Raw genomic sequence first — 21,693 nt, 5'->3', positions numbered from 1 at the left:
CGGAAGCGGCGGCAGCGCGGACATGGCGTCGGGCGGCGCCTGCGGCTCCCGCTCCCCCTCCCCCGCCGAGCGCCGACCCCCGCCCTTCCCCGACCCCCACGGCGGCGACGGCGACGCGCTGGGGGCGGCCGACAGCGACACGGAGGGCGAGGACATCTTCACCGGCACCGTGAGTGCGGGCGGGGGGTGCCCCGGGGGTAGGCCCGGCCCGGGGCGGCGCTGGGGGAGCAGCTGCGGGGCCGGGCCCGGCGGGGCCTGGGGGTGGGCCCGGCTCTGGGGTGCCTGCGGGCAGCGGCGTGGCGTCCTCCGGGCTTGCTTAAAAAAGAGGGAAACGGCCCCAAAATCAAAGAGGGGGTCGTGGTGTCGCTGGGCTCTCGCTCCTGCGGGGAGCGCAGCTTCTTCTGCCCTGAGAGCTCCTTGAGTGGCTGTGGAGGGGGGGACAACGGGGTGCCCGGGGTCAGGGAGCAGCCCTGGGGGGAGCAGGTGGCTCTGGGGCTGCGGAACAGCTCATCCCGGGCCGGCCTCAGTTTCCCCAGGTTTATAACCCACCAGTTCTTGCAGAACCCAAGATGTTGTTGTGCGGTGCAGGTGCTCGATACCCACCCCCCAAATCAGGGTCACAGTAACCCCTGAGCAGGCTGCCTTGCTGGTTTGAGATCTGCTGGCGGTCACAGCTCAGTGTCTTTCCTTGTGGGTATAAACTGGAACACAGGAGGTTCTGCTTAAATATGAGAAGAAACTTCTTCCCGGTGAGGATGCCAGAGCCTGGACCAGGCTGCCCAGAGAGGTTGTGGAGTCTCCTCTGCAGACATTCAAACCTGCCTGGACACGTTCCTGTGTAACCTCATCTGGGTGTTCCTGCCCCGGTGGGGGGATTGCACTGGGTGAGCTTTCGAGGTCCCTTCCGATCCCTGACATTCTGGGATTCTGTGAGACTTCACAGGGGAAAGCTTCATCTTCCTCTAGGATCAGCTCTTGACGTCTGGTGTGACTGCCTTTGATTTGGAATTGGGGAGTGAACCCCACTATGTGGCAGGGATGAGGTGACAGGAAGCATCTGGTGTCCCTTGCTTATGGTGAGGTCCCAAACACCTTGGTGACCTCCTTTGCCTTGTACCGGCACAACTGGCTGCAGGAGGGTCCAGGACGGTTTGGTGGTGCTTGTTCAGCAAACCATCTCCATGTGTTGCTGCCTGAATCCTCTGCTGAAGGTGGAGGTGGGATTGATTGAAGGGTTTCAGCACCTTTTCTTGTTCTTAATGGCTTTTTGGGTGTGAATCCCTTGTTCTGGGCTCCTCCAGCAGGCTGGCTGCTTGAACGCAACAAGCCCTGGGGTTGATTTCCCAAGCTCTGCAAGCTGAGGCTGGTTACGCCGTCCTGTGGCACTGTGGCCTCTGCCCAGCTCCCCTGGGCTTTCCCCAACCTGCTCCTGAGCAGGAGGACCTGGTCAGTTCTCCAGGAACCTTCTCCTCTCTGCAGCGTCCCAGCCCTGATGTCTTCGCAGGAGGCCACAGCCGTGAACACGCGAACCTGGGAGCGGAGCTGGCCCGGCCGAGCTGCTTCTCCTGGAGCCGTCCCTGTCCCGCTTCTGGTGGAGCTCCCGCTCTTCTGCTGTGGCTTCGTGGCAGGGAACAAGGCAGATTTGGGGGAGATGTGCGTGGATTCTGCCCTGCATGAGCTCCTGAGGATGAAACTCTTGCATTGATCCAGGCATAGGGGAGTGACAGAGTCGTATGTTTTGAAAATGAGTGGGATCCTGGCCTGGCGAGAGGAAGGTGCTGGTACCTCTGGCCAGCATTGGGGCACGGTGATGGTTGAGAACTTCTCAACTCCTTTCTTCATGGAAGAGGTACCAGGTGGCTTGTTGTTTTGTGGTAGAGGCAGCCAAGCAAAACAGACGAGTGCCCACGGCCGCTGGCTTTCATGCAAATAAAGCAACTCTTCGCCAGAACCGGAGTCGACTGAGCTAAAGCAGCTTATCAGGTGTTTAGTGTTGTTGGAGCAAGTGTCATAACTAATACTTGGCTTTTCTCTGTCCCGGTGGCTTTGCTTGTCTGTCTGCCCTTGAGCGTTAGCAAAACACTGTCTGTGAAGCCGGGGAGCTGGGTTGGTGAGGCAGATCGGTGACTTGACGGCACTTGGCCGTCGTACGGTAGCTGGTAAAGAAGCGTTTGGGTCAGACACAAATACACCCAGAGCTGGAGCTCATCCGTCTGTTGATGAAAGTTGTGTCCCTGCATGTTCACAGCTCTCTCTAAGATGCTCTTGAGTGCTGGCTCTTCTGACCCCGGGTCTGGTTCCCCGTGGGAGGCATCGAGCTTGTGCTGAGGAGCCCAAAGGGCTTCTCCCTGCACATTGACCGCTGGGCTGTGCTCCACAGGCCTCTGGGACGGTGGGTGTTGTGGCACAGGCCGCTCGTTTTCGAGCTGTGGCTGGGCTGGAGCAGCAGATGGAGAAGTAGGAACAGGGTGTGGTACTTCCACAGCCTGCGAAATGAGATTTAAAGCAAACTGAGAATGCAGATAACCTTTTTCTGTGTTTGGAAGCTGGGAAACAAGAGCCTACTTTACCTTGTCTGGGGTATCTTTACCAGCTTGAAGAGCTCCTAAAATATGGGAGAACTCGCCATCGTATGGTGCTGGTGTTTTATGTCCCCAAAGATTGGGCCACCTCAAAGAGAAGCTGCCTCAACACCATTTTGCTGCTTCGGGAGCAGTGGGAACTGGAGATGTTTCCTTGCTGAAGAAAGCGCCGAGGAGCCTGTCGGTTTGGCTAATAATGCTCCATTTACTGGCCGTCAAAGACCTACTGTGTTCTCCGCGGAGATATTAAAGAGCGGTGCTCGCTGTCCGAATCTTGCTTGGAATAACTTGTACTTGCTCGTCTGCCTACAAAATGAGGGGCAACTCCTGAGGCAGGATTAACTGTGGTATAAATCCTGGGGTTTGGGACTGGCTTGTCCTGGCTGAGCCGTAAGTGAGGAGCAGCGGCTGGGAAGATGATCCGTTTGTTCCTCCAGCCTCTGTTCCTTGATGTGAATAACCTCTTGTTTACATGCTTTTATTTCTCTCGCAGAGCAAGCCCACGGCACCGAAAAGGGAACCTCTTCTCCCCGCGAGCAGCACCTCCAAAGAGAACGGGGTTCGCGTGGAGCAAGATGATCAAGATTTATTTGCAGGTGAGTCTGTATCTGCCGGGGCTTTCTGAACTCTAAGCCTGATCTGTTTTATACCCACGACCTGCGCGTCCTGCTTATTCTGAGCTATCGCAGGTCCTTATCTCAGACTTCTGTTCCCATCTGCTGGAAGTACTAAGGCCTGGCGGTGTTTTCGGGAAGGTCGGAGCAGCCTCCTCCAGGTCTCTCACATAATTATGTGGCAGGATTCGCTGTTCAAAGCTGAAGAGGCTTAAAAATGGAGTTTGCTTTAGTTTTGTTGTCTTAAGCTGTAAGGTGGTGTCTTCCTAGAGTTAAAGTCTTTAGTTCTCTAACTTCTCCCTCTGCATCTCTGGTTAAAACGTGGCTGTTCCCCCAGAACAGGGAACATGACACCCCTCAGCCACAGAAAACGAGGAGGGTCAGACCTTCCCCAGCTCTCCTGGAGGGACACACCTGGCAGATCCTTATGGATTTTTAATTTTTTGTATTTAATACTCTTGTTACCGCCTAGATCCCGTGAACCTCCTGGAGAATATTGAAATTACCTTCCCAGAACCCCAAAGCAGAGAAGCTGACCCTTGTGAACTTCTCTTGACAGATGCCACCGTCGAGTTGACTCTGGACAGCACGCAGAACAACCAGAAGAAGGAACCGGCCAAAACATCCAATCCTGCCCCCTCATTAGAAGTAGCTGCAAGTTCTTCTTCTAGAAACCCTCCGAAGAGCTGCGAGGAGGTGAGAATCGCTCCGAGCTTTCCAACTTGTCCGGCTGGTTTGGGGCTGTAATTGGCAGGAACCTGTTCACTGACTTGTAAACACACATCATAATGATGCAATTAATGTAATCGCCGTATTGGATGCCCTGGCTTGTATCTCACGCCGTCAGTCTGGGCCTGATACGGCTGAAGTGGGGTTCAGGTCAGCCTGACGGTATTTTTGCTCGCGTGGTGGCGCAGATCCCTTCCAAAACTGAAATAGTGAGGGATCCTGGGGCTCGGAGCTGTGTTGCTGCAGATGGCAAGTGGTGTGGCTGCTCCCGTGTGTGGTTTTTAAAAGAAAATCTCCTGTGTGACACAAGAGCGCAGGGTCTTTAAGCGGAACGTGTAGCCTCATTGCCAAGCCCAGTTAATCAGGTGGTACTTGGCCTAAATCTGGATTTTTTTCCTGTAGAAGAGACTGTTTTGGAGACAAGTTCATACTGGGCCTGTCAGTTGCTACCCTGGCTCTCCATCCCCGTGCACTTCCACTGCACAATGTGCCCTCTGCAGATGTTCAGAATCTGGTGCTGTTTTAGATGAGAACTGAAATAAAAATGAGCCCAAGAGGGAACTGTCATGCGCAAAGCTGAGGCTGGACTCTGCGGAGTTTTGCTAGTTTGTACATCACTCTGTGCAGATCGCGGTGTTGTAAACACAAATCCAGTTTGGGATCCTTGGAAGGCGTAGCCTAGACGCGAGGGAGAAGCTCGAGGGCTTTATAGAACGGCCTTGGCCAGACTGAAATGCCAAAAATACCTTGGCAGTGTGACAACCTCACCGTAATGTGTGCGATTTTATGTTTTGGAGTGATTTGGTTTGAACTTACTGTCCTCATGTGCTTCCTCCCAACAGCTGGAAGAAGAAGAACAAGAGGACAAATTTGAGCTGACTGTAGGAGTGAGTGACCCGGAGAAAGTTGGTGAGTCAACACCCCGGCAGCAGGACCAAACGCAGATATCGCCTCCACGTGCCGCAGCTCGGGCCTTCGAACTGTCTCTGCAAGCGCAAACTTGATCCCGGAGTAACTTCTCCAAGGCTTTTTCCAACATCTAGAAGAAACACTAAGCAGAATGCCTGGGTTGCAAACGAGCGAGGCAGCAGCAGGTTCTGGAAGGCCAAACGTGATGCTTGCGGTAGCAGAACTTGGCGTCTGCAACTGCGGTGACCGATTTTCCTTGACCTCCAGGCAGCGCTGTCCTGTGTGCAGCTGGAAAGGGGGAGGCAAAATTGCCTTAACCTAAAATTAAGGGTATTATTCTGTGCTCTGGCACCTTCCTTGCCAGGGAAGCAGCTCTGGCTTCAAGCTGAGAAGCAAGAGGGTTTCTCTCTGTTGAAACTGGGGGTCAGAGGAAGTTGTTGAGCTCTGTGGCAGTCCCTGGGGTGCAGAGAATCCAAAGTAACGTCTGATCCCAGCTGGTGAAGCAGCCTCACGCGTGGCACCTCCTTCTCACTCCGATTTCTGGAGCTGGGAGGTGCAATGGCGTCTAAATCAGAACTATATCGGCTGGCATCAGACTTCTGCAGATGCCCCTCAGTTGAACTACCAGGTAAACTCTTCATTTGCCAGATAAGGGGATTTCTGTGCTCACTGGAGAAAAACCGTCTGGGGTGTTTTGGAATCCAACCGCGCGCAGGCAGGGTTGCGTCCTCTGAATAGTCCAGGGTCCGCCGTGGTTCGGTGTGAAGATTGGGGATTCCGTCCGATCAAAGATTGGAGACCAGAAGACTGCAGGAGCCTCATGCTTTGCGTTCAGGTGACAGTGGAACGTGCCGATCTCGTGACATTAACGCCTCGTTTCTCTTTTCCGCAGGGGATGGCATGAACGCGTACGTAGCCTACAAAGTGTCCACACAGGTACGTCTAACTCATCGTTCCCGAGATGGGGTATTGTTATTTTTCTGCTCTTTAAGACAGCTGGCCTGTCCTTTCTTGGCCAAACCTGAACAGACAGGAGGTCTGAACACCTTGTTATGTGGATTCAGGAGTTATAATCCTCTCCTACAGATCGAAGGATGAGCTGAGCTGAGAAATAGGTTTTGAACCTGTTTGAAAGGAGGCTGCCTGTTTTTTTTTCTCAGCCAGTTACTTCTTTTCAGTCCTGGCTGATCATAGAGTGAGCAGCAGGGGTGACATCTGTTAGGGACATCCCCAGACACCGGGGCTGTGACTAACGGTTCTGCGCTGATTTTTGCGTTGGATTAAGCTGAACCGAGCTCAGCTTCTGCTGAAGAGCTGCTGCTATAGCTGGTTTCATGTCAGGATCTGAGCTAATCACAAGAAATGGAGCCTTCTGCCCCATTCAGAGCTTTGTGGTGCTGCTCTTGGCTCTGTGAAAAGTTGTTCCCAGCGGCTGCTGGACTCGGGCATCCTGTGATCTGAAGCTGCTGGTGTGTGAAGGGGACGAGGGGACTTGTGACCCTCCGCTCTTGCTCTGCAAACGCACTCAAAAGCTGCTGATGTGGCCCCTGTGGTCTGTAAGGTGATAAAGTCAGACCTGACAGCCGTCAGCATTCCTGTGGGGAGCAGAGATGGTGGGATTAGGCGATGCGCAGGGTTTACCAACAGCTGCTCTGCCGTTTAGTGGCATTAATGCTGCTGCTCAGTCTGAAGAGAACTGTTAGCAGGTAAGTTGCTGAAAACAGAGCCTGAAGCTTATTCTGTTCGTTCCTCCTATCATGTGAAGCTCAAACTGTCCCACTTCATCCCCAGAAGCGACAGCAGGTGACCTGAGTCTCTTCTCTTCCCCCAGACGAGCATGCCGATGTTCAGGAGCAAGCAGTTTTCGGTGAAAAGGAGGTTCAGCGACTTTCTGGGTCTCTATGAGAAGCTGTCGGAGAAGCACGCCCAAAACGGGTTCATCGTTCCTCCGCCGCCCGAGAAGAGTCTCATAGGTGAGTCGCGGAGGTGCGGAGCACCAGAATCAGTCCTTCCGATGGCGAGTTTTGTGCCCGAAGGTCTCCAAGCTGAGGGGAAAGCTACAGAGCAGGCATGGAAATTAATCTGGGTCCTGCGGCACAGAGAAAGCTCTGGTTCCGTACTTGGAGTTTGCAGGTGCTTCCGTATCTGCTTGATGTAGAGTCAAACCTCATTCTCTGCGCTGTTGCTGAATTGCTATTCGTTTGAGTCCAGACCTGCAGCTCTTCCAGCCTTGCCTGGCGTTGCTCTGCTGCTTTTCTGTGTGCTAACTTCTGCTAGGTGTGTTTGGTATAAGCACGTTTTTACACTTCCAAGCAGCTGTTGCTGATGCAAGGTCTAATTCCTGTTCTAAAATGTCTCTCCCGTCATCTCGATGGTCTGTAACAAACCACACGTGTTGAGTTTGAAGCTGCTCATTAATTGTGTCTTCCTTCTGTGCTAGGAATGACCAAAGTGAAAGTCGGGAAAGAAGACTCCTCCTCTGCGGAGTTCCTAGAGAAAAGACGGGCTGCTCTAGAGAGGTACAGACCCCGACAGCTTCCCCTCGTGCCTGAACCACGCTGGGGAGGTCAGAAAAGCCATCTCCTTCGAGGTTTGCACCAAACCTGGAGGCTGCCAAAGACTTGCAGCTGCAGAGAGTCGCTTTGACTCTGTTAAACTGTCTCCTGCTTCAAAAGCCCCTGCCGGTGTTTGCTCCAAATCGCCAAACTCCACCGATGCGGCAGGGAGAGAACTGAGCTGTGTCGGGAGCCCAGAAATACGGATGTTACTTAACAGTGCAAACAGTGCAGATCAGAACCGTCGTTTCAGAGATGACTTGGAGCCAGGTTTGCTGCAACCCGAGTCACTCTTGGCGCGTTCCTCTCTGCAGGTACCTACGGAGAGTGGTCAGCCATCCGACAATGCTGCAGGACCCGGACGTCAGGGAGTTCTTGGAAAAGGAGGAGGTCAGTAGCGTGGAATCACGTAGCTACGAGCGCCTGCAGAGCGCAGGAGGGGACGGTACGTGAGCGGTTAAGGAGGTGTGATGCTTGAAAGCTCAGCGAGAAGCGGCAGAACCGCAGCGATGACGAGAACAGGGCTCTCTTCTGTGTGTCAGCACTTGTCTGAGCACTGCGTGTTCATAACAAGCTCTGGCCTCACTTTATTGTCCGAAATCCATGACGATAGCGCAGCTGGCTGTTTGGAGGTGAGTTGGGTCCTGTGCTGGCATGGCCTGATGCTCAGATGTTAGGGAGAGCCGATGTGGTCCCTGCACCTCCCAGGAGAGCGTGGCTGTGCCCAATTCCTCACCTGACGTGGAGAAGTCAGAGGCTTCAAGAGACTGAGCCTTGCGGAGAGCTTAGCACGGGTGATTCCAGCACTAACGCCGTGCTGGAGGGCTCTGGCATCACAGAAACACCTCACTCTGCGGCTGAGCAGGGGCAGCTCTGTCTGGAAAATAGTTGTGGCTGGCGTTGAGTATTTCCCAGCATCAAATCATCACCTGCCTCCAGCGTCCCCCAGCAGCTGCCGGCTTTTGGAGAGAAGCTCCGAAGCGCCTCGGCGTGACCTGTGGCAGCTTGTGCCGCCCTCGGGTCAGGGATTCGAGTCGTGTAGCCGGTTTTTATAGATCTGTGTGACCTTGGCCAAGCAGAGCGGGTGGACCCCAGGGACATTGTAAGGTTTAGGAATTCCTCAGTGGTTTGAAAACCACTCCAGTCCTGTTATTTGAAACATTGTTCTGGTCAGGCGGTGTCTGGCTAATCCTTTGCCAAAACCACGAGCAGAAAACCTGCTGTTAAGAGGCCCATGCAGGAGAATGATGCCGCTGTGGGGGCTGCTCTCCAAGCTGCTCTTATCTCCTGGCAAAACAAGCTTTTCTTTTTAGCTACCAAGGGCAGTAGGCACGCAGACCCTGAGTGGAGCGGGAATACTGAAGATGTTCAACAAAGCCACAGACGCTGTCAGTAAAATGACCATCAAGATGAATGAATCGGACATAGTGAGTATTCGGGCACCTCTGGGCTCTCGTCCTCAATCTGGAGCTCTTTGCTCTCCCCAGCTCAAGCTTTGGGTGTGAAACGCAAGGAAATCCCCATGTGTGGGGATCAGCTCGGGCTTTGCCTGTTTCAGTGGTTCGAGGAGAAGCTGCAGGAGGTGGAGTGCGAGGACCAGCGGCTGCGGAAGCTGCACGCCGTCGTCGAAGCGCTGGTGACCCACAGGAAAGGTTGGTACCGCACGCTCTGTAGCTTGACCCGGAACAGTTGAGCCTGGCTGGAGGTCACCAGGTGTCCCAGGAGACACTTCGAGAAGATGTGACAGTGATTCTTTAATCTAAAGGACTCATGGTCTCTTCATCATGGGAGGCAGAAGTAAAATCATAATTCTACCTCTTCTGTCCAGCCCTCCAAGCTCAGGATGATGCTGGTGGAGAGACCCAGTGTCAAAGCTGCCGTGGCAAACCTGAGCTGATCTAACCAATTCCAGGCTGTCCTCTGGCAGGGGGCTGGGATGGGTTTTTTTAATTCCTCTGCACGTTTTGGCTGATTTCTGCCAAGCTGTGTCCCTCCTCCCGCTCCACCGCTTCCCTTCTTCCTCCGGCTCTGTCCGAGGCGGCGCTGGCTCTTCCACCTGGGCGTTCCAGAGAAACCAGCTCCTTGGGCTCAACTCTAGGCTGGGGCTTAACCTGCCCATGAGTTGACTCTTGTATTCCGTTCACTAGAGCTAGCGTTGAACACAGCCCAGTTTGCCAAGAGCCTGGCCATGCTGGGCAGCTCGGAGGACAACACGGCCCTGTCGCGGGCGCTGTCCCAGCTGGCCGAGGTGGAGGAGAAGATCGAACAGCTGCACCAGGAACAGGCTAACAGCGACTTCTTCCTCCTGGCCGAGCTCCTGGGAGACTACATCCGCCTGCTCTCGGTTGTAAGGGTAAGCACTCCTTTGGAGCAAGCTTTAGGCTGGTCCTAGCACTGAGCTTAGGCTTAGATGTGGCAGCTCGTCTTCTAAATTCAAGCCCAGGGCCTGGTGTGTCTCAGAGCTCTCCAGGCAGAGGACGAACTTGCCGCCTGTCCTATTGTGCACGTGTTGGCGCGGTCGGGTTGGAGAAGTGGGGTAGGCAAGGCCTGGCTGAGCTGCTGTTCTCCAGGGGGACGTGGAGCGAGTTTGCAACTCATAGGTGACCTCAGCCCGTCCAGAGGTGGAGGCCGTGTCTGTGAGCACATCCCTGTGATCTGACTGTTGCAAACAGACCTGCCAAGCACCTCCTGGGGAAGAGCGTGAGCCTTCCAGTCCCTGCAGCCCGCCTGGCGCACTGGTCTTGCTGGAGGCTGAAAGAAACCAGTCCCAAGCGAGCTGGGGCTTTGTCAGGCTGGTTGGTTCCTGCCCCAAACTTCTCCTCCCTCTGAGCAGTTGTTTCTGGAGGCTGCGGAGGCCAGGACCCAGCTTAGGGAGGAGGCACAAGCCTCTCTGGTCTGCTGGTCTGTACTGGGAGGTGTGGTGGGTGCTGGAGAGCAGGACCGAGACCTCTGGTAGTGCTGGAGGGGATGAGACCTCTCGGGATGTTCTGGTGAGGAGCCCGGGCGTTCCCTCAGACTTTCCCTGTCTCTTGGCTGCTCTGTCCTTCCGATCAGGCTGTGGGACGCTGCTCTCTGCTTTTCTAGCGCTTCTCCGCAACCTGGCTGGGCACCTTCAGGAGCCTAATGGGTCTTCTTGCTTGGGCTGGTGGTTTGTAGGCCCCCTACGATCATCTGCTGGAAATCCAACGTGGGACGGGCAAAGGCAGCGGAGCTTGGGGGACAAGTTGATGTTGGTTTTGGGATGCTGCCAGGTCTGCCTGGGCTTGCGCTGAACTTACACGTGTAACTGGGACTTTTCCAAAGCTTCTACCGAACCCGAGAGGCCCCAGAGCTGCTCCTGAAGCAGGAGCTGATGTCACACCCGGGCTCCTTCCCTAGGAGAACAAGTCCGTGTTCTGGCTCAGCTCTGGTGGCACCGAGGTGGGTCCAGGAGCTGGCGCGGTGGCAGAGCAGAGCTCAACCTCTGCTCCTTCCTTGCAGGGAGCCTTTGACCAGCGCATGAAGACCTGGCAGCGGTGGCAGGACGCCCAGACCATGCTGCAGAAGAAGCGGGAGGTGGAGGCCAGGCTGCTGTGGGCCAACAAGCCCGACAAGCTGCAGCAGGCCAAGGAGGAGATCTCGGAGGTAGGAACCAGGAGCGGCTGGGCTCTGCTTGGTTCGGGCTCAGAAAAGCCGGGCTTCGCGCCGGCAGCGTCTCTCACGCAACCGGTTGTGGCTGCAAAACCACTCGGCGAGGGGAGCGGGAGCTTCGCCGGCCCTGGAAACAGCACGCTTCCTCTCTCCGCAGTGGGAGTCTCGTGTGACGCAGTACGAAAGGGACTTTGAGCGGATTTCTGCCGTCATCCGCAAGGAAGTGATACGGTTTGAGGTACGTTTGGAGCTTCTGTGCAGAGAAGTCGTCTGTTAAAATGAAGGTGGGTGGGCAAAGAGCCTCCGAGCCGTCAAATCTGGCCAGAGCTGAGCTGCATCCTCAGCATCTCCGGCTCTCTGCGGGGCCCCAGGAGGAACAGGAAAATCCTGGTGGTTTCCCCCTTCCCCCCCAAAAAGCCGGAGGGTTTTGGCGCTGTGTTCAGCCTCGTGCTCACTCCTGCACCCGTCTCTTGCAGAAAGAGAAATCCAAGGACTTCCGAAACCACGTCACTAAATACCTAGAGACGTTATTAAACTCGCAGCAACAGGTGAGCCTCCCCAGCCCCTGTCACAAGTTTTACCTCCCGAATTTCAGCAGCGCCAGCTCCTGCTGTAAAGGTGCTTCCACCCCCGTCCCCCCCCACCAAAAAAAAAATGGGGTTTTGCCTCACTCTGGGCTTTGGTGTGCTGGCAAAGCGCCCGCCGGCTCCTGACTCTCTCCTCTTTCCTTTCTGCAGCTGGTGAAGTACTGGGAAGCGTTCCTCCCCGAAGCCAAGGCCATTTCTTAATTGGACCGAACAAACGAGTGCACCTGAATTTTGCCTTTTTTTTTTTTTTTTTTATACACTATACCTCTTCCTCTTTTACACGTGAACAAACCCTAATTAAACACTCTGGAGCTGGTAGAGGTTTAACCCCCCCAGAACAAGCAGCTTGCGAGCCAGTAACTCTTCTAACTGTATATTTTTCATTTAGCAACATATATTTTCTTACTGAAGAGAAACTAGTTTCCTGCTTTACGACCAGACCTGCGGCAGGGGGTTAACGATATATGATGTCAAATGTATATTTTTCAGGCTGGGTTTTAGGGCTCTAATGACTATCTTATTCCTGCAGTGCCATTAAAATTCTGTAATAAAACTTGTATCAGGGCAAACAGGCTGTGGGTGTTTGTTGGGACGGGGACACGAGTGACCTTGGGCTCTGCTCCCGATTAAGCTCTGGCTTTGTGCCTCCGAGCACGAGCCCAGAGCGGCTGTTTTTAGGATCTGAGCTCAGCGGCCCTGGCCCGTGGCCACATTTAGTGTGTTTGCGGGGGGGATCTGCCCCTCAAGAGCCCCTGAGGAACTTTTGGGGGTTTGGATGGTCCTTTCACCCTCAGCTCTGGAGCAGCTACTCCCACCCCCTGCATTTCACGGATCTGACACCCCTGAGTTTCCATGACTAATTCGACTAGAACTTCACCCCAACTGCAACAGCTCAACTGTTTTCCTAAAATTGTAAACCCCTAAAGTTTCCTAAAATTTTCCTTAAAATTTCCTCAAGGATTTCTAAAATGATAAACCGTGATATAGGGGGTTATAAGCAACAGACCTTCTTTCAGCTGCTTATTACCCCTTAAGAGCATCCCGAAGATGGGGATGAGGGGCGCGTTATCCACCGCACCTGCTCCTTTCCACTCCTTTCTGGGTTCAGTTTGACGAACTTGGGTTCAAAATAGCTCTTGGAAGGGCTCCGGCGGAGCAGGGCTTTTCCGATATGGGTTTCATCAAAACTGATAGCCCTTCTTCTGCCTTAAAAAAAAAAAAAACACACTGAAAAAGCAGCTTGTGCCGACTTCCCACTTTCCTTTCCCCTTGTCCCTGGCGAGTGGGATTCCCCCCCCAAAAAAAAATCGGGGCTGCAGGTCGCTCCCTTGGGGTGCCCCCTGCTCGGTTTTGGGGTGCGCAGGGGGTGGGGTTGACCCCCCCGCCCCCCACCGCCTGCCTCCCGGAGTCTTTTGGCGGTGGCAGCGGGAGGTGACAAAGCCCCGGGGCCGCCCCTGTCCCGGTCCCTGTCCCCCCCCCCGCAGCGATGATCGCCGTGTCCATCCCGGCGGCGGAGCCCCAGGGGGGGACCCGCAGCCCCGACAAGGCGCACACGGTGAGGGGCGACCCGGGGAGGGGCGGGGGGGGGGGGGTGTCGCTGCTTGTCCCCAAGGGTCCCCACCTGCCGCGGGGGATGGGGGTCCCTGCTTGTCCCCAACTGCCTGGGAGGGGGTTGTGGGGGCCGGGGCTTGGATGTCGCCAGTTGTCCCCTGGGTGGGGGGGGGGGGGCGGGTCCTCACGTGTCACAGGGGGTGGAGGTCCCTGCGTGTCCCCAGGGGTCCCTGCCCGTTAACTTTGAAGGGGGGGGGGGGGGGGTGTCCCTTTGTCACCCCGTCTGCCCCGGGGTGTCCCCACCTGCCCTGGGGATTGACGGGCCCCAATTTCCCCCGGGGACCCCGATTGCCCGGGGAGGGGGGCGCTGTGTGTGTCTCCATCTGCCCCAGGGCTTGGATGTCCCCAACTGTCCCCCGGGGGTCCCCACATGGTGCAGGGGGTGGAGGTCCCCGCCTGTCCCCAAGGTTCCCTGGGGGACACAGAGCCCTTATTTTTGAAGGGGGTAAGCGGGTGTTCCTGGTCCGGGGGTGCCCCCATTTCCCCCCTGGGTAGGGGAGGGTCCCTCTGTGCCCTGGTGTGTCCCCACTTCCCCTCCAGTGGTCCCCAGGGGTCCCACCTGCCCGGGGATGGGGGGGGGGGTGTCTCCCTCTGGCTGGGGCTCGGAGGTCCCCAAGTGTCCCCAGGGGGTCCCCACTCACCTCAGGGCTGGGGGGGCTCTGGCTGCGCTGGGTCCCTCTGCCCTTCACAGGTTGGGGGTCTCTGTCCCGGGGTGGGGGGGGGGTCCCCTCTGGCTCTGGGGGTGCAGGGTCCTGTCTGTCCCCTGGCTCCTGCCACCCCCGGCGTGTCCCCGTATCCTCTGGGGGGGTGAAGGTCCCTGCCCTGGGGAGGGGGTGCTGGTCCCCAGTGTCCCCGGGGGTCTCTGCCTACCCCGAGGTGCCCCAACCTGCCGCAGGGGTTGGGGGGCTCTGCCCGCTCCCCCCTGTTCCGGGGAGTGGGGGGGGTCCCACCTGTTCCCAGGGGACCCATCTGTTCCCAAGGGAGGGGGGGAAGGTTCCCCCTGCCCCAGGGCTTGGAGGTCCCCAAGTGTCCCCAGGGGGTTCTCACACGTCCCAGGGGTCAGGGGGGGCTCTGCCCATCCCGGGGGGGTCCCCACCTGCCCTGGGACTGTGCTGGGGGGCACCCCCTGCTATGGAAAGTAGAGGAGGGGGAAACCACATGTCCCAGCAGTTTGGTGGCCTTGACTGTCCCCAAGGGTCCCTACTGGTGGTGGGGACACAACCTCTACCATGAAAGGTGTTGGGGTCCCTGTCCCGGGGTGTCCTCTGGTCCCCCGCCTGCCCTGGGTGTCCCCCCGCCCGGGGGTTGGGTGGGAAGGGTCTGTCCCCTCCCTGGGGTCCCATCTGCCATGGGGTGGGGAGGGTGGCCTCCTGTCCCCCCCGGTGATGGGGTGTCCCCTGCCCTGGCCATGCTGGGGACCCTCGGGCTGCTCCTGGTCCCATCTGTCCCCCTGGGTGTCCCCACCTGCCTGCAGGGCTGCGGGTGTCCCTGAGTGTCCCCAAGGGGTTCCCCACCTGTCCCGGGGGGTGCTGGGGAGGGGAGGGGGAGGTTTGTCCTTCTGGCCCCGGTGGCGGAGGTCCCTGCCTGTCCCCGAGGTCCCTGGTGGGGTTGGTGGAGCCTCTGCCCTTATAAAACGGGGGGGTTGTCTCTGTCCTGGTGTCCCACCTGGCCCCAGAGGGTGTTTGATGTCCCCCGTGTGTCCCCCCGCCCTTGGGGCTGATGGTCGGGAAGGTGTCCTCGAGTGTCCCCATTTCCCTGGGGATGAGTGTGACCCCCTGTGCCCGGGGCTTGGAGGTCCCCAAGTGTCCCCACATGTCCCCGGGAAGGTGCGTTTGTGTGTGTGGGGGGGTGTGGAGGCCCCTGCCTGCCCCGGGGCAGCTGCTGAGGATGAGGATGGCGGCGGCTGCTCCTTGGCGCAGGTGTTCAGGGTGGAGGTTCTGTGCAACGGCCGGCGGCACACGGTGGCCAAGCGCTACAGCGAGTTCCAGGCGCTGCACAAACGGGTGAGACCCCCCCCCACCCCAACCCCGCCACCCCACCCCCTGCCCCAACCCCGGGGACACAGGGAGGGGACAGCAGCTCCTCAGCCACGGCCCATCACTGTCCCACTGCGGAGGCCAAACCTCGAATCCCGGGGGCAGTTTTGGGCCCCTCACACCCAGAAAGGCCTTGAGGTGCCGGAGCGAGTCGAGAGAAGGGAACGGAGCTGGGGAAGGGGCTGGAGCACAAGTGTGATGGGAGCGGCTGAGGGAGCTGGGGGTTCAGCTGGAGAACAGGAGCTGAGGGGAGACCTTCTGATCTCTGACCTGCCTGAAAGGAGCTTGGAGCCAGGGGGGTCGGGCTCTGCTCCCCAGGAACAAGCGCCAGGACCAGAGGAAACGGCCTCAAGTTGCGCCAGGGGAGGTGGAGGTTGGATCTGGGGAACAATTTCTTCCCCAAAGGGCTGTGGGGCTTTGGAACAGGCTGCCCAGGGCAGTGCTGGAGTCACCATCCCTGGAGGGGTTGGACAGACGGAGATGAGGTTCTCAGGACATGGGGCAGTGCCAGGGCTGGGTTACGGTTGGACTTGATGATCTTGAGGGGCTTTTTCAACCAAAGCGATTCTAAGATTCGATTCTATGATCACGTCCCCTCCTCGTTCTCCCCAGATCAAGAAGACCTGCAAGGTCCCCGACTTCCCCCCGCGCCGTGTCCCCAACTGGATGCCCAAAGTGCTGGAGCAGCGCCGGCAGGGCCTGGAGCTTTACCTGCGGGTGAGCGGCCGGCGGTGGCTTTTGGGGGCTGGTTTTTTTGGGGTGCTGACCCCCCCCCCCCCCCGCCCCATCCCGGCTGCACGGCAGGGTGTCCTGTACCACAACGAGGAGCCGCCCCAGGACGTGCTGGATTTCCTGAAGGTTCGGCGCTGCCAGCAGGACCCCAAGGCCAGCGGCGCCCCGTGAGTTGGGGACACTGGGGACGGGCAGGGGGGGTGACACGGGACCCTTTACCGGGCACTGATGTCCCTTTTCCCATGGCAGCAGCGGCCGCCTGCCCTCCCAGCGCCCCGTCATCGGGTTCTGCACCGACCCCTACGCGCGACGCCTGAGCCCCGGTAAGGAGCAGGACCAGGGTGCTGGTCCCCAAAGCCCCTCTGGCCCTCAAAATGTATTTTTTTCCTTTAATGGGGCCTGGGAAGGAAACTGAGCTCCAGCCGCCCCCTTTCCCCACAGAGCTGCTCCCCGACGCGGTGCTCAGCGGGGTGCTGCAGGGCCTGTACCTGCCGTGGGGCTGCCCCCCCTGCCCGGCTGCACCCCGAGCCCCCGGCCCCCCCTGAGCACCCAGTGCTGGGAGCACGGGGCAGGGGGAAGGATCCCTGCAGTATTTGGGGTGGGAGAAGCCAAGGGGTGCAGCAGGAGCCAGCGCTGCTCCCCCAGCCCCTCCCCAGTGCCTTTGTTGGGGAGCAGCAGCTCACGGCTCACGTGTTTCGGGGTTGCGTTCGGAGCCTTCAGAACCTGAACGGCGCTGGAAAACCCTCCCGGGATCTGGGCTTTTGTGTAATAAATCACTTGGGCGTGATGACCAAAAGATCGCGGTGCTGTCATTCTGCAAAGCCAAACTGTGGGACCGCAACCAACACCAAGGGGGTTGGCGGGTTGAGGGATCTAAACCCCTCCGAGAGCGGGAGAGAGGCGACTCTTTTAAAAAACACATTGGTCACATTTATTGGTGCGTGTGCTTCTTACAAAAGTGATGGGAAGAGGAGCCGGCGCCCTGTCCTGACGGCTGGGAGGTGGCGGGGGACGCGTTTACTCCTTGGCGATGGCGAACGGCTTCTCCACCTCGATGGTCCCGCAGTCGGCGACGGTGACGTCCTTCAGGGGCTTGTCCCGGCTGTCGGTCTTAGTGTTCTCCACCTTCCTCACCACGTCCTGGGGAGAGCAGAGGGGTGAGAGGCACACAGCGCCGGGTGCAACCCCCATCCCAGCCCACCCACCCGGTCCCGCTGTCCCCCCCAGGGAATCGATCGCCCCCCGCGCACCCCTCGCCCCTTACCATGCCCTCCAGCACTTTGCCGAACACCACGTGCTTGCCGTCCAGCCACGGCGTCTTAACCGTGGTGATGAAGAACTGGGAGCCGTTGGTGTCCTTGCCCGCGTTGGCCATGCTCACCCAGCCCGGGCCGTAGTGCTTCAGCTTGAAGTTCTCGTCGGGGAACCGGTCCCCATAAATACTCTTTCCTAAGCGGGGGAAAAGAAACAGGTCGTGTTGCTCTCACAGAAGCAGGAGAGGCTTGCGGGAGCGGCCCCGGCCCTGCACGGCTGGAGGCCGCGGCACAACAAGGAGCAGGTCAGAGAAGAGCTTACAGCGCAGACGCTGATATCATAGAATCTTAGAATCGTTTTGGTTGGAAAAGACCCTCAGGATCGTTGAATCCAACCGTAACCCAGCCCTGGCGCTGCCCCATGTCCCTGAGAACCTCATGTCCGTCTGTCCAACCCCTCCAGGGATGGTGACTCCAGCACTGCCCTGGGCAGCCTGTTCCAAAGCCCCACAGCCCTTTGGGGAAGAAACTGTTCCCCAGATCCAACCTCAACCTCCCCTGGCGCAACTTGAGGCCGTTTCCTCTGGTCCTGGCGCTTGTTCCTGGGGAGCAGAGCCCGACCCCCCCTGGCTCCAAGCTCCTTTCAGGCAGTCGCCAAGAGCTTCAAAACCAGCTCCTGGATCCCTGGGCCGGTGTGGGAGCCGTTACCTCCAGTGCCATCTCCGCGGGTGAAGTCTCCTCCCTGGATCATGAAGTCCTTGATCACACGGTGGAACTTGCTGCCCTTGAAGCCGAATCCTTTCTGGGGGCGGGGAGGGAGAAAGCCAAGCGTGTGAAGGGACGGACTGGAGCTCCCTCCGCGTGTCTCTGCCCGGGGTGCAGGAGCAGCCCAGGGCTCACCGGCCCCTCACCTCTCCAGTGGCCAAGGCCACGAAGTTCTCCACCGTCTTGGGCACCGTCTTGCCGAAGAGCCCGATGACGACGCGGCCCGCGTCCTCCTCACCGATGCGCAGGTCGAAGAACACCTTGGTGGGGGGAGAGGCAGGTTGGGGGGCACCAGCAGAGCCGGCCTAACCTCCCTGGGCCAGCCCGCCCCGGTAAGTCTGGCTCAGCAAGCCCAACCAGGGCCCAGGCCCCACGCGCACCCTGACCCCTCACCCCGGCCCCCCAGGCTCAGATGGCTCCCCCTTACTCCAGGGCCTCCCTCACCCCACGTCCCCCCATCCAATCCCTGCAGCAGCACCTGGGGCACAAAGGACAAGTCCCCCCCATCCCATCCCATCCCATCCCACCCCTGCACCCCCATCCCTTCCCATCCCTGCACCCCCATCCCACCCCTGTGCCCCATCCCATCCCACCCCTGCACCCCCATCCCATCCCATCCCTGCACCCCCATCCCACCCCTGTCCCCCATCCCATCCCGTCCCATCCCACCCCTGCACCCCGATCCCATCCCATCCCATCCTTGCACCCCCATCCCATCCCATCCCATCCTTGCCCCCCCATCCCATCCCATCCCTGCACCCCCATCCCACCCCTGTCCCCCATCCCATCCCACCCCTGCACCCCCATCCCATCCCACCCCTGTCCCCCATCCCATCCCACCCCTGCACCCCCATCCCATCCCACCCCTGTCCCCCATCCCATCCCATCCCATCCCACCCCTGCACCCCCATCCCATCCCATCCCTGCCCCCCCATCCCATCCCACCCCTGCCCCCCCATCCCATCCCATCCCCGCACCCCCATCCCAGCCAGGCCTTCCTCATCCCACCCCCCATCACCCCCCACTCCCCCAAATCCCCGCACCCCCATCCCACCCCCCCGGCCCCGCCCAGGCCTCCCCCACCGGGTCGCCGTCGTCGTCCCGCCCCCCCCGCCCCGACCTTGGCGGTGACCTTGGGCCCCTTCTTGCGCTCGTCGGCCCGCGACGCTGCGGGCAGCAGGAGCAGGAGGGCAGCGCCCAGCGCCGCCGCCGCCACCAGCACCTTCATCCTGCGCCGCTCGCAGCCCGGCCACAGCGCCCGCCGCGCCGCCTGCATCCGGCCCCGCCCGCCGCGCCCCCCGTCCCCCCCCCGCCAAGTGGTACGAGCCGCGCTCCCGCCCGCCCGCTCCAGCCGCCCGGGCGCGACCAACGGAGAGAAGCGGGGGGGGGAAGGCGGCGCCTGTGCGAGCCGCCGGGCGGCTGCCACGTTGCCCCTCGCTCGGCAGCCGCGGCGCGTCCAATCAGGAGCGGGGCGGCGCGCTGATTGGCCGCCGCGGAGGAGGAGGAGGCGGGGCGGAAGGCTGAAGGTGGGTGGTGCCGGCCAATGGGGTGCGGCCGGCGGGCTGGGAGGGGGCGCGGCCGCAGAGGTGGATGGAGGTCGCGGGTTCGCGTCCTCCGTGGGGAAACAAAACAACCGCGTTCCCCGGGACCTTAAACGGAAAAAATAAATGTCAGCTCGGCGACCCCTGGGCCGCTCCAGGTCGGCAGCGGGGGGACGCGGCCTTGCCCTTGGTGCAGCTGCCCCGCTGTTCCCTCCGGCCTCAGCTCCATCTTTGCAGCGGAGCTGCAAAGATGGAGCTGAGGCCGGAGGGAACAGCGGGACAGGCTTTGGGATAGAGGAGTGAAACCCCCCAGTTTTCATCCAACACCCAAATTTCTGTGCAATCCCAGCCCTGGCCAGGCTAAAAGCACCAAAAACCATTCGCAGGATCGCAGGCGCCCATGTCTGGCCAAGCACAGTCATTCGCAAACACCACGGTTGGCTGAACACACGGGAATGACTTTTTTTCTAATGTCCACTCAACCGGAGCCGGGTCAGTGTTCGTCGCCCATCACACCAACTTTTCCACATTTCCAAGGGCCGGGGAAGGACAGGCTGAGGTTTTCCTTCCTTCTCGGAGCATTTGGGAACGGGAAATGAAAGTTCACTCTAAAAATATCACATTTAAGGCTGGGAAACGGCAGGAGAAAAAGCATCCTGAGAGCAGGGGCTGAGACGGTGAAAGCTGATTTAGAAGACGCTTTTTGGCAAATAGGTGGCACCTTTAATGCTTTTTTATCTGTACCGAGTAGCTGTTTGCACGCTGGAAAAGCTCGGGATCCTGGAGGTCAAGTAACCAATTTCTGCTCCCCGGGATGCTCGAAGCAGAACGTGGAGGCACAGGAGGAATTTTGGTGGCCGAGCCCTGCGGGGCTGGACCGTCCGCGGCCGCAAAGCACCAAGTGTTGAGAAGGTCCCGTGAGATCCCACCCTGCGCATCGTCCCCTCAACGGGGGGCTCAGAGCTGCCCCCGAGAGCCCCCGGGAAAGAAAACGCAAGCGATGTCGTCAGGAAGGGGCAATAAATACGTCCGTTCATGGAGAACAATGCAGCAGTGCAATGTTTTATTGGAAAAAAAAAAAAAAAAAAAGAAATAATCATCTCACTTGATACCTCAGAAGACTGCATCGCGACGTCGGCGGGCGCAGCGCGGGGTCCCGGAGCCCTCCCGCCTGCTAACGAACTTCAGGAGAGGAGTTTAATGCCCTGCGTCCTACCACAGCGTGGCTGGCTCAGTCTGGCTCGTGTCTCCTCCTCGCCTCCCTGGGGACAGTCCCTCAAGCACAGGACTTGCTCGTAACTCGCTTTATTATTTTTTGGTTGTTTTTTTTTTTTTTTTTTTAAATAAAAATCCCCAACCCTACATCTTTGCCCTTTTGAAGAGTCCAACGTACGATTATAGTGCAAGAGGGCTTGGTACAAGTGAGCATTACCAGCATGCCGCGGGGGGACGGTCCTCCCCTACAAACACATCATCGTAGGATTAAAAGAACATCGTATCTCCAGAGAGAAGCCGTAGTGGGTCACCATAAAAGAGCTTTCAAACCGACCCACTTAAAAACAAGGTCAGGAAAGTTTCTAAACAATCAAATACATTCACTTAAAAAAAAAACCAAAAAACAAAAAACCAAAAAAAACCCGAAAACCAAAATTTAAGAACAGAAACTGTTGAGATGGCCCCTTTTCCCCCCCGCCCTCCCTCACCCTGCAAACACTTACATATGCTGCAACTACAAGCTGCTCCTCGGGCGGAGGCAGCGAGGAATGGACCAAACGACGGGCAGGAGATGCAGAAGGAATCGAGTTCTGGTGACAGGCACTTAGTGGGGCTTGGGAGGGCAGCGACAGGAACGGCTCGGGGTCCGGCTCCCTCTGCGGCGCGCAGGGCTGCTCCGGGGAGCCCCTTTCCCCCCCTCCCAAGACACCAAACCACGGTTTCCTACAGCAGAGAAGGGAATGCCTGCGCCAGAAACACCCGGCTGGAGGAGTTTAGAAAGAGAAAGGGGGAACGCGGCCACGGTCCCCGTCCTGCCCCGGCTCGAGGACAGCGCTTGGCGGAACGAGAAAGCGGGGGGTACGTGTCTCTTTGCGCCTCTCGTCGGGATAAGGCATGGAGGGAATGGCGGGGAACGGCCAGGAGACGCCCTGCG

General features: G+C 58.5%; 3 protein-coding genes across 4 annotated transcripts; 2 read left to right on the top strand and 1 right to left on the bottom strand.

Moving 5' to 3' along the window:
- Window positions 1–7: 7 nt before the first annotated feature.
- On the top strand, window positions 8–11,861 carry SNX1 (sorting nexin 1). The gene is made up of 15 exons (XM_065641439.1): window positions 8–169; window positions 3,076–3,178; window positions 3,756–3,892; window positions 4,768–4,834; window positions 5,727–5,770; window positions 6,666–6,807; window positions 7,275–7,353; window positions 7,704–7,779; window positions 8,703–8,816; window positions 8,948–9,041; window positions 9,537–9,742; window positions 10,870–11,013; window positions 11,177–11,257; window positions 11,496–11,567; window positions 11,757–11,861. Exons 1-15 carry the CDS (start codon window positions 23–25, stop codon window positions 11,805–11,807), a joined length of 1,557 nt encoding a protein of 518 aa, XP_065497511.1. The 5' UTR covers window positions 8–22; the 3' UTR covers window positions 11,808–11,861.
- Window positions 11,862–13,002: 1,141 nt separating this feature from the next.
- SNX22 (sorting nexin 22) lies at window positions 13,003–16,781 on the top strand. 2 transcript variants are annotated; one of them, XM_065641441.1, is made up of 6 exons: window positions 13,003–13,161; window positions 15,137–15,220; window positions 15,866–15,970; window positions 16,058–16,152; window positions 16,235–16,308; window positions 16,427–16,781. In XM_065641441.1, exons 1-6 carry the CDS (start codon window positions 13,093–13,095, stop codon window positions 16,528–16,530), a joined length of 531 nt encoding a protein of 176 aa, XP_065497513.1. In that variant the 5' UTR covers window positions 13,003–13,092; the 3' UTR covers window positions 16,531–16,781. The 2 variants fall into 2 exon arrangements, with proteins under 2 accessions (XP_065497513.1, XP_065497512.1); XM_065641440.1 differs by lacking the exon at window positions 13,003–13,161 and adding an exon at window positions 14,855–15,043.
- A 111-nt stretch (window positions 16,782–16,892) lies between these two features.
- Window positions 16,893–19,298, bottom strand: PPIB (peptidylprolyl isomerase B). Its single transcript, XM_065641442.1, has 5 exons — window positions 19,124–19,298; window positions 18,150–18,263; window positions 17,947–18,040; window positions 17,250–17,434; window positions 16,893–17,125 (listed from the first exon to the last, which is right to left on the bottom strand). The coding sequence occupies exons 1-5, from the start codon at window positions 19,277–19,279 to the stop codon at window positions 17,003–17,005; spliced, it is 672 nt and encodes a 223-aa protein (XP_065497514.1). The 5' UTR covers window positions 19,280–19,298; the 3' UTR covers window positions 16,893–17,002.
- Between the last annotated feature and the right edge of the window lie 2,395 nt (window positions 19,299–21,693).

This window comes from Caloenas nicobarica, chromosome 10 (genome assembly GCF_036013445.1).
Source record: "Caloenas nicobarica isolate bCalNic1 chromosome 10, bCalNic1.hap1, whole genome shotgun sequence".
NCBI classification, from domain to species: domain Eukaryota; kingdom Metazoa; phylum Chordata; class Aves; order Columbiformes; family Columbidae; genus Caloenas; species Caloenas nicobarica.
This window is presented reverse-complemented; position numbering and strand designations above follow the sequence as displayed.